The sequence below is a fragment of the Agelaius tricolor genome, unplaced genomic scaffold (assembly GCF_023055355.1).
Source record: "Agelaius tricolor isolate 1412-34295 unplaced genomic scaffold, bAgeTri1.0.p SCAF_2, whole genome shotgun sequence".
In the NCBI taxonomy this organism is placed as follows: Eukaryota; Metazoa; Chordata; class Aves; order Passeriformes; family Icteridae; genus Agelaius; species Agelaius tricolor.
Window position 1 is genome coordinate 50,168,690 of NW_027269262.1, and position 16,518 is coordinate 50,185,207.

Genomic DNA, 16,518 nt, shown 5'->3' on the forward strand with positions numbered 1-16,518 from the left:
TCCGGCGCTCAAACACCCGAGAGGAAAGTACTTTTGGAGGGGATGGGGGGCAGGCACCAGCACGTGCTGGCACACGGCACAGGGGGCTCTGCAAGGCACACATCAAGGCACAGCTCAACAGCGTTTTCGACAACACCGTTTTACCTTAACCAAACACATCTAATGAATTTGGGCTCATTCCACGGCTAAGCTGCGCCTAAACCCGTTTAATTGTGCTCTTACTGTATATTTCACCACTATGGTAACTAAGGCAAGTAAAGCCAATTTGCCTTAAAAAAAAAAAAAAAGGATCACTGCCAGGAAACAGAGCTATTTTAAATAAACAAATACAAGATGAATGCAATTGCCATATTAACCCTCTTGTTAACTTCTGAAGTTTAAAATTACACCCTCATTACTAGTGTGTAATTGAGTATTCTCCCGGCTGTTTCTTGCATTTGAGGTTATTCAAATAGTTCATTAGCACATCAAGAACACCACACACACTAACGATACCTGATGCCCCTATCTACTATTCTGGCCCGACTGACTTTCGACTTTCCTAAGTCACATCTCCCGCAAAAAGAGAAATAAAAGAGGGGGGAAATAATTAAAAAGGAGGAAAGGGGAAGCCCATAGGGCTGAGCGGTCGGTGCTGCCACTGAGGGGGAGCATGGCAGCACCCAGGCACCAGTCAAGTCAACACCCAGGCACAGTGAGTGGCCACTGGACCAGTGGCAGGGCATGAAGAGACTGAGGGGGGCAAGTAAGTTGGATAACTCGCGTCCGGGCTCTTGGGGTGCCTGAAGAGTGAGCGTGACCCAAGAGCCACCCCAAAGCTGGCAGTGTGCCTGAGTGCCCAGCCTTGGCGCAAGAAAGGAGGGGGGCAGTGCAGACTATGTGGGGCAGGGTGAGGGGCTGCCATTTTTTTGGGTTTTTTTCCTTTTTCTTTTTCCGGTTACCTGTGTGGGGGTAACAATAGCAGGTGAAACTACTGTGGGTGAGGTGGTGCTTCTGTGCCCATTTGCTTCGGGGAGGAGGTGAGGCAAGGGGTCATGTTTCACTGAGACCACCACCACGGCGGGCGCAGCGGCATCCAGGGGCTCGGCGGGGCGGCGGCAGAGTCTTTTTGGGGAGGCAGAGGGCCCACAGGCATCGCCGCCGGCCGCAGCCCCTGCCGGGAACACGGCCTCGTAGAGCGCCCGCTTGGCCGGGGCCACTGCGGCCGCTTCTGCTTTCACCGGCGCAGCGTCACCGTCTTTGGGCAGCACATAGGGGTTGGCAGCGGGCGGCCGCGGCCGAGGCCCACCATTGAGGGCGGCAGGGGTGTAGCAGCCCCCGCCAGCGGGGTGGTGGAGGAGGTGATGGTGGTGGGGAGGGGGGTGGTGGTGCTGGGGTGGCTGCAGTCCTCCCAGCTTGGTGCCAATGCCAGCGATACTGTTGAGGGTGGCAATGGAGACGGCACCAATGCAGTGGTTGGTGTAGGTCTTGGAGAGCTTGGCCGCCTTGGAAAGCATCTGCATGCGGGTACCCAGGAGGTTCTTCCCGATGGCCTTGTTCTCGTACCAGGTGATGTCGCCCTCGCTGCAGTGGTCCCGCGGGCGCTGGAAGAAGGCCTTGCAGAGGGGGTTGCGCTTGGAGAGGTACTTGACAAAGCTGGCGTAGGGGCAGAACTCTGTGCCAGTCTCATACATGCGAGGCAGGTTCTCCTCGTCGCTGCTCTCCGCCCGCTTCTTGCTCCAGGAGGATGAGCGCGACTTGTGGTAGGGCCCCAGCGCCTTGAAGTAGACGAACTTGCGTCCGTCCTCATCCACGGCCAGCCCAAACGAGTCCTCCTCCAGCTCCCGCTGGTTCTCCCGGCCGCGGGTGCAGAAGTACATGCAGGTCTCAAACCAGACCTTGTTGAGGAGCCCGAAGGGGCTCTGGGTGCTGAAGACGCTGCACGTGTAGAGCTTGCGGAGGTCGGCGCGGGTAATGGCCTGCTTCTGCACCACCGGCCCGGCGCCCTGCTCCTCCAGCTTGCGGATGACAGCGGCCAGGGTGAGGTTGGCGGCGCGCAGCTCGGGGTCCTTGGTGAGGTCGAGGGTGCGGCAGTAGGGCGGCTCGTTGAGGTAGCGGTTGAGGGAGCTGCGGATGCTGATGAGGGAGGACTTGGAGTAGAGCTGCCCGCTCTTGGAGCGCGCCTCGGCGTAGAAGGAGCGCAGGACCCGGCAGAGCGCCCCCTTGTCCATGGTCTCGAAGTCGGGGCTCTGCGCCTTCTCGCTCAGGTACTCGCGAAAGATGCGCACGGCGTAGCGGGTGGCCAGCCGCGTGTTCTCGCTCAGCCGCGCCCGCTCCGGCCGCTGCAGCAGCAGGGCCGCCTCCAGCTCCGCGTCCTCCGCCGCCCCCCCGGGGCCGCCGCCGCCGCCGACCCCCGGGGCAGCCGCCGCGGCGCCCCCCGGGGCAGCCCCGACGCCGCTGCTGCCGCCGCCCGGCGTACGGCCCGGGGCGGGCGGCAGCGGCTCCGTCTCCTCCTCGCCGTCCCACTCCAGACCCATCTCCTCTTCCTCCTCCTCCTCGTCCAGCAGCAGCCCCCCATCGGCTCCGTCCTCCTCCTCCTCGTCCCCCGTTATCTGCACCTCCTGGATCTCATCCTCCTCCTCGCCCTCCTCCTCCTCGCCGGCGCTGCAGTAGCGGTGCGGGCGGGGGGCGACGCCGCGGCCGGACGGCCGGTCCCCCGCATTGTTCCCGCCGCCTCCGCCGCGTCCGCCGCCCCCTCCGCCGCCGCCGCTCCACTCTCCGCCGCCGCCGCCGCTGCCAGGCATTCTCGCCATATTGCCGTCTCCCTGCCAGTCCTCGGGCAGGGCGCATGCGCTATATTGGACCGCAGCGCTGGAGCGCTTTTGTGTTTTAATGACCTTCAGCTACCGGGAGGCAAAGCCGGGCTCTTAAAGGGGCCGCGCTCCCACTGGCGGCGGCGGGGAAGGGGCGGGAGAGGCTGGCATGGATGGGGAGGAGGCTGAGCCGCGCTGAGGGGGTACCGCGGGGAAGGGAGCGCTACTTACCGCGCCCGCCGCTCACCTCGGGTCCGTCCCGTCGAGCAACGCTGACGGGCGCCGGGAGCGGGGGGGGACCCGCCGGGCAGGTGCGCCCCGGCCCGGAGGCTCCCCCGCCACCCGTCCCACCTCCCCATCCCCGAAAAAGAAAGCACTCCGCGTGTGGAGCGGCTCTTTGGGTAGGGACGGACCGCCACCGAGCTGCTACGACGCCTCGCACCTCCTCATTCCACAGTAACTTAAACACAGACCAAAAAGGAAAAAAAAAAAAAAAAAAGAAACCCTGCAAAGCGAAGAAAAGAAAAACCAAACAAAAACCCAAACGAAACCCAAACCCCCCCACACAAAAGGCTCGGGCTGTGCCTGTCCGCAGCACGGCTCAGACCTCGATAGGATGCTGCCGGGGAGCGGGCGGAGGACCCGGCCCCGTTCCCCGCCTGCCGTGCTGCCGCGACATCGCCTGCCGCCGACCTCGCACCTTTAATCGGGCGCCCGGATTTCGGTCGAGGGGCTCGGGAGGAGACGGACGCTCGGGGCATTGCATCCGTGCGGCTTGCAGTCCGCCCAGGAACAGCCAGTCGGTCGCCGCGGCGCTCGCTTGGCTGGCGGGAGCCCCGGCGAGGTTGGCTGCGGAGAGGGAGCAATAAGGGTTCGGGGGCTGACGGGCGCTCCGGGCCGCCCTCCTGCTCCTGCGGGGGCTGCAGACCTTAGGGCAGCCGGAGGGGCCTCGGCCCCCCCGTGCCGCCGCTGCCTCCCAGCGCGCCCGCCGCGCTCTTCCTCCGCTACCCTCTTCCGCGACGGACCAAAACCCGAGGGGGCTCCCGCCACCGCGCCGGGGTGCGGAGCCGCCGGACCCAACACCACCCGACACTTTGCGGGTGTTTTCGCAGAGGGGAGCCCCGGAGCGGCGCAGCGCGGGCGGGGGGCGCGGAGCCCGGCTCAGCCCTGCCCCCGCCGCCCGCGCCCCCCGCCCGGCTCTGCCCCGGGAAGGCGGCTGGCTGCACGCTGCCTTCCTTACCCTTCCTGCCCGGGAAGGGTCCTGGGCCGGGCTGGGCTCGGGCAGGAACGAGGGCATGAGCCTACCGCGGGGAGAGGGAGCCTGTCCTACTCGGGACGGGAGGGGACGAGAGGGGTCCCCGCTGGTAGCACCCCAACTTTCCAAACTAAAGTACCCCACACAACTCCCCGTGCTATTTAGCCGGACCATTTCTTTTATTCGGTACGATGAAATAAATATTCATTGCGACTGCTGGCTACACCTGAAATTATAGCCCTAATTGCAGAGCTGTTGGCCTGAGTTACCACATTTGCTGCTTACTCATCCGTAAGAATTGCTCAGCGCCGGGCCCCAGCCGTGGTGGTTCCCTCTGGGGGGGCTCGGTGCCCGCCGGTGCTGGGCGGTGCCGAGCCCCGCGGCCGCTCCCCCGGGGCAGGGACCGACGGCCACGGACGGGGCGGCCCGGACAGCCCCAGCCCCCGCCGTCCCGGGAAACGTGGGATGCCAAAGAAGGGATGTGCAAATTGTTGAGCAAATTAGGCCAATTCGAAATAAATAAGCGCTGCGGGAAGAGAGCCTGCCACTCCCGGGAAATAATTGAAGAGAAACCCGGCACTGTTATATTGATGTAAGCCTGGAGTAATTACACGGAGGTCAAAGTTGTTGCACGCACTACAGAAGTTGTGCTCACTCTGTAGTTTGAGAGCGGATTATGTTCCCTCTCAGGTCGATGGCACATATATAAAATGCTGCATTTTTTCCCTATGCACGTTAGAGGATATAAATAAGGATTTTTTTCCTTTCCTTGTCATGCTCTATCTGTAACCTAATCCTGAAACAAAGTCTCAAAGACCGTCCCATGAGATGGACCAAATGCTGAAACAGATAGCTAAAACAAACAGTACCTTGTTGTGGTTAAAAGCTAAATTCCCCAGACAAGCTCTTTTAGGAGCTATTACAACCCACCCTAGAAGACAGAGAACTGCAGGGCTTGCAGCATAAACTTTTTTTACAGACATTATTTTTCTTTATTCTTCCTGTAAATGCTAAAAACTACGTGATCGGCATTGACCTTTGATTCTGTTTTACGATCGTGGAAGACACTTTTTTTTTTAAGACCTTTTCAGAGCCATATGAGTGCAAAAGGTAATTGAATATTTTTTTTAACTTTAAAAAAGATGAACATGAGGTTGACAGCTTCTGTACTTGGATGTTCATTTAATCACCATTTTCTGATTGCGGGAGGTGAACTATGTTGACAGACTTGCAGATGAATATGCAGCCCAGTATACGAAGAGTAAGTTTAAAGGACATAAAGAACTTGCAGTGAGGTTGGAGGGGAAAAATGTATACGGAGCATCCGTATTACACACATCAACTGGAAGCACCTCAGCAGCCAGGGGGAATTTAGAGTAGCAAGTGAGGTGTTCAGAGTGCTGCAGGTGCCCATAACTGGGAAGACACATGCATAAGTTATATACTTATATATAGGTATATAATTTATACCTATATATATAGGTATTATCTATATGCAAATAGGTAAGTTAATCATATACATATATGTTAACTTACCTATCTATGTTCCTAAAAATAGCATTTAGCCTAGTCAGTTGTATTCCAGAAGTTTAAATCCTATTGTTCAAGCTCTCCAGTTAGATAAGGTAATCGAACTGCATTCCAAAACTGACAGAGTTGCACAAGGTTGTCTAATGTGAGCTGGCATATAACATTAAACTTACATCCACTCCACCCTCCACGTCACTAATCAGAGGTTTATCCTGCTGAGAGCTCCGTGCAGGCAGAGACAGCATTCTACATTCTCCCCTAGGACTCAAGGTTTGAGGCTGATTATCAAATAGGTCCTGTCCGCACTTGGAGAATACATTTTATTACTGCTGTCAGTAAAGATGTGATACCCACAGAACACTAATCATGGACTGGCCTCACTAAGGATTATCCTTACGAGTACTTGGAGATCAGTTCGTATAGCACGGAATGAGCATGCCAGTTTAAAAACCAAAACAACCTCCTCCATGAGTCAGTTGGTTCATAATAAAGGTAGTGCTTGTTACCACATTAGCAAATAGTTTCAGGTCTTTCTTCACTTCTTTTTTAAGCTGCTCTTGCCCCTGGCCTCGCCCCTGGCAAGCAGAGAGCTTGCTAGAGGAGTGTTCTTTGACAATCGGCTATTGTGCTAAAGCTTTCCACAGCCCAATTCTCCTTCAGACTAACAAAGTCTACTTCTCCCGTAGCCTCTGTAAGTGGTTATTTCATTACAGCCACCTAAACCTTCATGCTTTGGTGAGTCTTGGTAGGTGTTTCATCATGAGGCTTCACGAGGAACTAAACTGGAATACCCCAAAACCCAACAAGCAAAGAAAAACCATCGGGTCCGTTTGCTTCTTAGGATCCTGTCTAGGCATCTAGAAAAGTTTATTTTAAAAACACTGCTTAAAACAAGCTTGTGGGTTAACCCTAATGCTGGCCACTGAGATGAGAGACTACATTTTGTTCGTCATGAGAAAGAGACCAGTGTGTTACAAGAGTTGTCTGCTGACTATTTCTGTACTACTTCATGAGATATGAGCCACAAGGATACCAGGGAAGGGGTTGCAGGAGCCCACACATGGTCCCACCCAGCAAATGGTACAAGCAGATAACTCACAGAAATAACGACGGGGAAAGGCTGGGGAAAGGGCAGGGGCAGATAAACACCCAGCAGGGAAACCTTTCCTGCTGACAAATGGTACAAGCAGATAACTCACAGAAATAACGACCAGGGAAAAGCTGGGGAAGGGGCAGGGGCAGATAAACAGTTTGCAAGGCAGGATATTTGCTTGCTTAAGCTTAATAGGGCACATATTGCGTTAATCATAAGATCTTGGTAATTTTCCACGGAGAAGTCACCAAATAAGGACATAGGGTGAAGAAGACGCAGCTGAGGAAGACTCTGCAGCCTTCATCACCGACCACCAGGAGGTAGAAGGATGACCCCCTAGCAACAACCAGCGCAGGCGCAGAGTACTCCGAGATGAGGTGGACTCCTGAAGGATGGAGAGGATAAAAGGACTGAATCAGAAACTAGTTGGGGTGGCAGTTGGTGGAGCGGAGACTCCCCTGTCGCCCAGCACTGAGCCTTTTGCTTACGTAGTATAACTGCTTCAATAATTAATAAATTCTTTGATTGGAAATTACTCATTTTGAGTCAATTTTATAACAGCCACCAGGCATTTTTTAAAGAAAATAACTTTTTGTCCACATACACTTTTACTGTTAAATACAATAAACATTTTTAAATGTCGTAATACGTTTTCTAAACACAAGATGTTTTCACTGTAGGGGCAGGCTATGTGGAAATTGGTATGAGAAATCCATATTGACACTACAGAACTAGAAGGCAAATAACACATGGGACTCTTGGAAAATTCACTTAGGGAAAAAGCATGTCCTAGAAATCCTTCTCCCACCCAGAAACATGCAGTTTTGAGATAAGCTTTTTTAGCATTTCAGAACTGTCACTTCAAATGCTAATTCCATTTTTATTTTACTCTTTTATTTTTGTATATGATATTTCTAGTTGTTTCATTACTTCTTCATACTAGGGACAGCTAATGCTAACATGTAGTGTGCTATAACATATTTTAAATCTCCTTTATTTAAATTCTTTTTCTTTATTTTTTTTTAGCATCTCCCATCTGCGTGGCAATGAAACAGCTTCATATAACTCAACAAAGGAGACATTGATTTAGTAAAGTGAGGATGTATCCATCAGCACTAAGTTGCAGCTGTTCTTAATGGATTTTAAAATAGAAAAGCTATTTCACCTCTTGGATTGTCATATTATGAAATGTTAGTAGTAGTTGCACATATCAAAGCATCAGCTACCAGCCAAACCTTGTGAAAGGTGAAGGCAGCATCAAGCCAGCCCCCTTGTGAAGCTCCCCAATGCCAATTGAAAGCCTATTTCCCCAGTATGCTCCTATTTTATTTTTTCCCCCCTGCAGGTATTTGCTGTTACTCACTCACAGCTTTTTTGTTTGTTTGTTTGTTTGTTTTTATCCTTTTGCAAAAGCAATATTTCTGCTACTGAGATCCCGATTTGTTTCCCAATTGCTTTGTTTTCAAAATAAACCAGAGAAAACTCAAGCCATCATCTTTGTAAAAGCCTACATTCAGTGCTTGGCAAACTAAAAGGCAAGACTTTGCAAATCACCTTTATTTTCAGTGTCAAGCAGCTGGAGCACTTTTGCTTCCAAAAATATGGAAGAGCTATGTTGTCAGACAGCTTGGAGAGAGGCAGGTAATAAATTGCATTGTGCTGCATAAAGGTTTTAAGGGTCTTTTAAAATGTGCTGGAGGTAAGTTGCCAGGAGATATATTAATGCTTTTATTTAGCTGTATTTCAGTTTGTGTTTGTCTTTGCTTCTCTGGTGTTGAGGCAATTGAAACAAATTGGCTGGTCTGTGTGGCACAGTGGTAGCTGGTTAAAGTTGCTGTAGTGGTTGTCTGATCATTTCTATGAACTACTGACACCAAGCAACCTGGTGTGTTAGTGGCACAAAGTTTGCTCTCCATGGAGGCAGAAAGAGCTCTTTCTATCCAGGCTGATAACTGGTTAGTTTTTATTCCTTCTCAACTGAGTCCATACATTCTACATGAAGGTGAGGGAAATTTAGAAGGACATAGCCAGTAACTCAAGAAAGGAAGCTCCAAAGAGAGGGATCCCTGTGAAACCACAGTTTACAGGTGTTGTAGGTCTAAGTACAAGTTTTCACTTCATACAGTGTTTTAAGTACTATGTAATAGAGCATAACTTTATGCTGTATTGGATATGGAGTTCTTGAAATCCTATTTTCTGATCATAATCTTCCAGTAAAAGTTTATTTTGAACTATGAGTTCTGTCTGGAAGTCACCCTGGGCTGGATGAGGTCTACAAATGCAGGGAGGGACAACTGATTATATGATAACAAGATCTGGCTAAGAAAACTCCTTAAACATTCCTTTGGGAAAAAAGGGAAAGAACCCCAAAACCTCGAATCCAAACAAGAATGTAATAACATGAGACTCTGAAGAAGTGCGCTTTCCCACTTGTTTCTGAACCATATGGATTTTATCTTGGTTCCTTTCACCATCCCCATTGCATGACCCAAAGCTTCTGTGTTGCCATGAGGTGTGCTGAGCACTGATTCCTGCACAGGACCAGAGGTAGAGCTTTATACCCCGTGGAACTTATTCATACCAGGCTTTTCTCAGAGCATGGGGTCCCCAAGGGACAGGACAACAGCTGGCCTACAGCCCAGCATGGAAAAGGGAATCTTCTTTTGACCGTCGACTAGTGGCTTTAAAGCCTCTTTATAGAATGAATTCACTGTCAATATACTTTTGTTTTGATTTAGTGACTGAAATAAACTGATTATTCCCCTTTTCCACCAGTATTATGTCTGTGTCATCATGAATTTGGAAATTCCCTTTCAGGTATTCATGTAGCAAAAACCCCAGTACCAATGGTCTGTCTTCTTGGATTTTCTCTTCTCAATTGAGTTATCTCAGCTGGGTTGACACAAACCCAATTTAAGCAACTTTAGAATTGTGTGAGTTCAAAGGAAGCCCACAGAGGGTGTATACACACTGTTAAACAGTGTCAGAGCCCTGCTCAGGCTGTCACCCAGACCCACCTTTCCACTGCTGTTGAATTTTAAGTTATACTAACTTGTAAAGCAGCATTCAAGTAGAAGGGAATAAATTCATAGGTCATATGAAAGAAGAGTGCTGGGATAAAAAAAGTATTGCAGTGTTTACTGCCAGACCCTATCACCTCCTTTATCAGCATGGCTTAATTCATACCAAGAAAAAAATGGTAGAAAATGTGGCAGAATATTTAAAAATAAGGGGAGTCCTTTATGCAAAACCACTTGCATTAATTAAATGTTCCCACTGTATCGGTCTTCAAATGAAACCGGGGGTAAAGCCTCAGGATACTGTCAGGACTTTCATTTGAGGTTTAAAGCCAGAGGCCATAAAGGACCTTATAGGTCTTTTTGCAGTTTGCACCTGCATTTTGCTGCATTTTAAGTTATAGAGAGTAAAGCCTGGAAAAGTAGAAAACCTGAAATGATTCAGAGAAAGCAAAAAGAAAATTGATAAAAGTTTAGTGAAAAAAGACTGGATGTATTGGATATACCTCTCCTTTTTCCAGCATCAGGTAATAAAACAGATTAAAAATACCTTCTAGCATCTGGTAAGCATCAGTATTTTGTAAGAATTTGGCATTAAAAACACCCCAACAAACCACTTCTGCAACTGTTGAGAATGCTTAACTGCAAAGCTTTTTTGTCCAGCCCTGAATTGTACTGTGCTTTGAATAGCCTTGCTTTTTCTGTTTATGGAAGGTTAAGCTGGGTGTGAATCAGTTTTCTTATTTGAAGATCAAGGCAAAAACTCAATTTCTTTTTACAGAACAAAAGGTATCATCAAACAAAATAGTCTAAAAAATCCTAGAGCCAAGACTTTGCATATTCATCAATTACACAACTACAAGCAGGTAGTTATTTGCTAGTAAAGACTCTGCTTTTAGTAGAAATGAGCATTGTTAAAATAAGCAAGAGAAAAATTACAAACTCTTCCTTTGCCTTGGACAAAACAAGGTCACATTTGCAATTTGCAGTGCTTGATCTCTCCCTTAGCAATCTTGGCAAAGGTTTATCGAGTTATTCTGAGTAATTTCCTTCGAGTTATGAGTGTGTCACTTGGTCTGTTACGGACCTGTTCCTTCAGTTTACTCTGCTGTTTACCTGTGAATTGTCACACTTGTTCTTGCAGATCAGTGTTAAAAGGAAAAAAAAATAAAGCAGTGTTTAAAATCAAAGCTTCAGTGTGGAAGGATATAAAGTGTGAAATCCAGACCCTTTGCTTTCATTCTGGCTTTAGTGATCATAGAAACCTGCTGTAGGGCAGGACTAATCTGCCAGAAAATTATTATTGAGCCCTGGTAACTCAGATATATGTGCAGACTTGAAAACGTTGTTCTTTGTGCCAACTCCAGGTCCTTCAAGAACCTCATACGGTATCCTACACCTGGCTCAGAAATACGCCGTAAAGAGGAGGAGGTTTGTTAATTCCCAAGCAGCTGTGAACAATTTAATCTCTTTGCAAACAGCCCATCATCCTATTCCAATTGTGAGTTTCTTGGGGGATGGAGAGTTTGAAGAGCTGCTGAGAGATAATAGGGTCTTTCTTTCAAGGCCATTCCTATGGATTTGGCCTCAACAGTAGCATCTTGATGGCAGGGTTGCCAAATCTCAGAGCCTCTCGATACTTGGTTGGAGTTTCCTCCTCCATATGCTGGAATCGAGAGAGGTTTAAAATTAGTCTTTGGCAGACAACTTTGAAAGCTTGAATTATGTAAATACTTGGAAATACTTGGAAATCAGGAGGCAAGCCACAGTTTTGCAATTTTAGGAAGAAATCCCTGTGATTTTAAGATATGATTAAGATTTTATTCTGAATGCTGGTGGTTGGAACTCCTGGGATTTCCCAGATAAAATTGCCTCTGAGAACTGAGCTGATAACTTGAATTGGTTTTCTGGACAAGTCTCTAAATTACTAACTTCTTTGCCTCACATAATTTCTTAATCAAAAAATCACCATCCAAATCCTACACACAAGCCATTTTTGCTACCTCTTTGGCAATATGCGTAGAAGAGTCAGAGAATCACAAAGAACTACTTCAAGAAGCTCATACCCAGATTTCTTTGAGTTCTCAGAACCGTGAACTTTTTTTGTTCTGATTATCAGAAGGTCTCTGCACTCAAAAATGGTTGTAGAGGTATTTAAGCCAGCTGTACTTTTAAACAGGCTCGCACCTGATACGGTTTCCATGGGAGCCGCTTGGTCCTTAGCCATTTGCAAACATGGCTGCTTATGTAGATAATTAAATTAGACTTAGTGAACACAGTGTTCTTCTGAACAGCTGACCTTTGCTCTTTCTGGCACACCATAGTAGAGAGAAGGGAAATACAGTCTTTCTATGGTTTACATTTTCTGTACAACATTTTTCTTTTCCTTAAGACTAGCTAGATGTGACTTTCTGGATACTTTACCAAAATCTCCTACTATTTCAGCAATTACCCTTGGATCATTCTGCACTACTCCAGACAGAGCATTTAATCAATTTAGTTCCTCTGTTTTCACTGGAGTTCCCAAATTTTCAACATTTTCCTTTGTCCAGCAAGATATATTGGGGTTGGCTTACACTAAAATGTTTCATAATATTCTCCAAGAACTAGTTTTATTCAATCAGAAAGTACTGGAGTTTAAGTACTTAGGAATGTCAGTCATATCTAAAGGGTAGAGGCAGAATTCTAGGAGCTTTGTTTGTAAAGCTAAATAGATCAAAGTATCTGGAACAATTTTTAACATTTTTTGGGCAGGCACTGTATTTCAAAGGAAGTTGTAGAAGAATTTTGTTAACCCATTGGTTCAAATGAGTTTGTCAGATCCCATATCGAGAGCGACAGGATTTTGGCTACTGAATTCCAGTTTGCCACTGGTGCCTGGACTAATTAGGGATGGGTAGAGAGAACCCCACATGCAGCTGAATAAACTAGAAAAATCCTGATGTCCTACTGAGGTCAGCAGCACTAATTAGCATCCACACACAGGAAATCTGTTTGAACCTGCCTGCTTTGCTTCCTGGCTTTGATCACATCCATACTCATACAGGAAAATGATTCTGAAGCTATATCATGCCAGAAGCACGTGGTGGGATGCTCATGGGCCAGCTCCTGTCCACCCAGGACTTGTACAATCATTCTCACTTACTGGGGTTGCTGAAATTCTGTTGTATGGAGGACACAAACCCAGAGGCCTTTTGGCTGCTCAGCAGAACGAGTCCAACCCTTGCAGGGGTCCCTGTCTGCCTGGCTCTTGAGCTCTATGAAGTCCAAGAAGCCTGGTACTATTCTAGGAAGTCATGTTGAGAATTCCAGCTCCCTGCAGTAGTACCAGACACACACAGAAGCTACAAACTGCCTCTACGTTGGGGAATTTTGCCAGATCTCCATTTCTTTATACTTTCTGTCCATGAACTCTGAGGTTTCATGAAGCTTCTCCCTAGTACCATGGACAAATGCCACTACCTTCCTTCTCTGTGCTGCTCAAAAGCCCACCTGAGGTATAGGCTGCTGAATTCTGGTTTTGTTCATGCTCTCTCAAGGACTGCTCCATCTCTTAAGCTTTCTCTAGAGCTGGGTGACAGTTGGTAAAACAACAAATATACCTAAGTCCAATACTTTCTCGGTATTTTTGGTTAAATTAGTGGAGTAATATCTGAAATCTTATAGTGTGTTATCTGCTGGTCAACAGAACAATTTCGATATTAAGAAATAAGAAAAGTTTTCACCATTTAAAAGGTTCAGAAATGTAAAGCAACATTTTCCAGCATAATTTGAATGTAAGCACTGTGGTATTTGTATTAGGCAAGACTCCTCCACACAATACATCAGTAATAATACATTTTTAATGAAAAGTGGCAAATATTGGCCCTACAATAGTAGTTTCTCAAAGTCCTATGCATAAATGATTATTTTAATAGGCAAGCTATCACTTGCCTGTATGAAAATGTATGCTTCATTTTAACCTCAGAGAGAGAATCATTCCTCTCAATTTCTTCTGCTTTGCAGAAAGGACATGAAACAAACAGGAAATGTTGTGAATGTTCTACAACTTCAGCTGGAATAAAAAAAAATAAACCAAAGGAACAAACCACTTCAGCTGAAAACCGACTAATATAAATAAGGAAACAATCAAAAACAGTTAATAAAACTTCTGGTTTGGATGACACAATTGTTTTACACAGTGCTAAAAGAGTGTATCTCTCAAGTGTGTGTAACATGTTGCCAAACCACAGAATAGTATGCAGAAATGAGCAGGGATTTTCTATTGGCATAAGAAGTTTGACGACACTTGTCTGGATAATGAAGATCAAACTTCTATCATGTGGAAATTACCTATTGCTTATAAAGCACCTATTACCTAATCCTGCGAAGTACTTCAAGAAACACTCCAAAAGCAAGAAAAGAGAATCTAAGACCACTGGTTGCACCTGTCTCTTTGCATCCAGCCACGAAGAACATCCTTCTGTTCTGGGCTGACACTGCCTGGGTTGACTCTGTTGAATCTGCCAACAGAATAAGGCTTAGCAAATAGACTGGGGAAAGGAGAATTCTGTCTCAGCTGTTTGCAGTCATCTGAGAGCTTCTGGTGATCCATGCCACTCTGTGCTCACTGCAAAATGCATACACCTTGGGGGAAAATATTAGTAATCTGGGCACAAGAGCTAAAAACTTTCCGGTAGAATAATCTGAATCACAGATTTGGCTTGGTTTCCTCATGGAAGAAATAGAAAGTCCCCTTGCTCTGTGAAATCAACCATCATTCAACTATTATATTTTTAAAGGACATTCTCAGTAAACTGCAAAGATGCCAAGACCGCTGCTGTGCCCTAATGATATATGTGAGACCTTAATGTTGATAGAGAGCTCAGGGTCATGAAGATTTTCTAGGAGAGAGCAAGAACTCTAGAAAATCTACCATCACATTAGTAAAATTAACAATGTTGAGGGGAACTCTTCTTGGACTCATGACAACCAGTCTGACCCATTATAACTTAAAAGTCATAACAGAGAGAAGTAAAATTTCACCATGGACATTCCTCTCGAGTAAAGACCTCCCCCTGCCAAAAAAACCACCCCAAACAAACCCCACAGAAATCCAGACCAAACAGATGTCTCTTTTCTCCATTAGCATCCTGTCTTGCTTCTTTTGAACCACTGCTACTGCTGTATCAGAGAACATTTGATATGGGGATATCAGGGTTGGGCTGGGTTAACCAAGATGGAACAACAATGAACTACAGGAAAAGGTGGAGGGCTGGAGCTGAAACACAAAAGGACATTAAATAGTTCTGAAATTACTCCCACTCAGGTTGTGCTTTCCTCTAACAATCCCTGTGTGCCCTCTAAATTTGTTGGCAGCTAGCCAAGCCTTTAGAGCTCTAACACCATCCTATTGTCAAACTGTCTACAATTCTCCAAAATTTTGCTGAGAGGAGCATTTAACAGTGAAAGATATGGTCTGGTTGCCTGCAGTTCTTCCCATCAGCAGACACAGTGGATAGAAAGTGTCACTGTAGGAGCATTCCTGTAGCCCTGATCCACTGATGTTCCTTTGGCACATGCAGGCATATTCATGAGCTCTATATCCAAAACAGGTGAATTATTCTCAGCAGCAAAACTAAATTTGAACTCTTGTCCTAGTAAAGGGCAGGAGTGGACAAGGTTCAGAGCAAGAGCATATTTGACACAGAAAAGGGAGAGGACATGTAACTGAGGCATAAAAGGATGCTGCAGAACCAGATTTCCTTCATCCCTTCATCCCACGGCTGACAAGAGGTGGGATTTGCCTCTTTTCCCTCCCAGCAGTGACTCTCCCTTGGTGAAGGTAGCAGCAAGACCAAGTCTCATCTTCTAGGGCTCTGGCACAGATGACATAGACTTGGGACCAGTGCTGATTTGTTCCTCAAGGCAATCTGCTGCCCTCAGCAGCTTCTGTGTTGCTAGAGCCTCAGGTCAGCTCTGTTCAAAACTTCCAGCAACCTTCTCTCAAGACAAGCTCCTGCAATCACAGGTGAAGCCTAAGTAAATTCGCTGTATCTGCAGAGGCAAGTGAGGATTTCTCCTGGGACACCTGGTAAGGACTCCTGGTATGGATTGCAAGATATGTGCCAAGCAGCACATATCTTGCAATTACCTTCATTAGACAGAACCACCTGGCCACAAAGGTGGCTGAAAGTGAAGAAAAATTCTGTTTTAAGGCACACCAAGGGTTCTCTCATTTGCCATTTTCACAACTCTCAAAGGGGTACAAAATGTAATAGTTTCTCTTTGTTCACTCCAGTTGAAATAAACTAGAAATTTAATTTTGATGCCACTGTCAACAGTCCAGTCTTGAGCTGGTAAATCTGGCTGATAATTATTCTTGACCTGGGACTCTTCTTTCTTATTCTTCTAAGATTAAGTCCTCAGTTTTTCCCCTTTTCCTTGTGCATCATATCCAGGTAACTGAAATGCTACACATCAGTCCCAGCTTGGACAATGCTTCCCCTCCTCATTCATCCTCCACTCTCTCCAAATCATGTCATGCTTTCTCCCATGCCCTTTCCCTCACCACCTGCTCTTCCTTTGGGAATGAACAAAATCACATACCCATCTGCCTTAACTGTTTCCTACATTTCTGCTAGGAGAGATTGGAAAGATGAAAGACAGGGAAAAGTGGTGCAGAAAATACACTGAACTGATATGTGAAGCTACACTGAATATGCCTTCTACAATCTCCTCCTTCTGCTTTATCTCTTCTCCTTTGCAATCCTGGAGGAAAACAGGAGGAAATAAAACACTGCATGGCTGTCACCTTCAAAGCAGGAGAAAAGAAAAACCCCTTCCTCTCTG

At 47.0% G+C, this 16,518-nt stretch overlaps 1 protein-coding gene and 1 long non-coding RNA gene across 9 annotated transcripts in view; one reads left to right on the top strand and one right to left on the bottom strand.

Moving 5' to 3' along the window:
* Positions 1-16,518, bottom strand: part of KCTD1 (potassium channel tetramerization domain containing 1) — a 101,999-nt gene that overhangs the window by 65,304 nt on the left and 20,177 nt on the right. The window contains exons 1-4 of one of the 8 annotated variants that reach the window (XM_071418552.1): positions 4,333-4,650; positions 3,493-3,641; positions 3,040-3,252; positions 942-2,882 (exon numbers count right to left, since the gene is read on the bottom strand). The exons of 1 other annotated variant lie outside the window; for it this stretch is intronic. In XM_071418552.1, the coding sequence (XP_071274653.1) occupies positions 942-2,882; positions 3,040-3,252; positions 3,493-3,641; positions 4,333-4,336 (2,307 nt within the window). In that variant the 5' untranslated portion in view covers positions 4,337-4,650. Of the gene's footprint in view, positions 1-941; positions 2,883-3,023; positions 3,394-3,492; positions 4,105-4,332; positions 4,651-16,518 lie in introns of those variants that run through there. 6 more of the 8 variants (XM_071418547.1, XM_071418542.1, XM_071418568.1 and 3 more) reach the window with 6 other exon arrangements.
* LOC139585728 (uncharacterized) lies at positions 5,513-15,754 on the top strand. Its single transcript, XR_011677263.1, has 3 exons — positions 5,513-8,015; positions 11,055-11,188; positions 13,693-15,754. It is a non-coding gene; the product is annotated as an uncharacterized lncRNA (long non-coding RNA).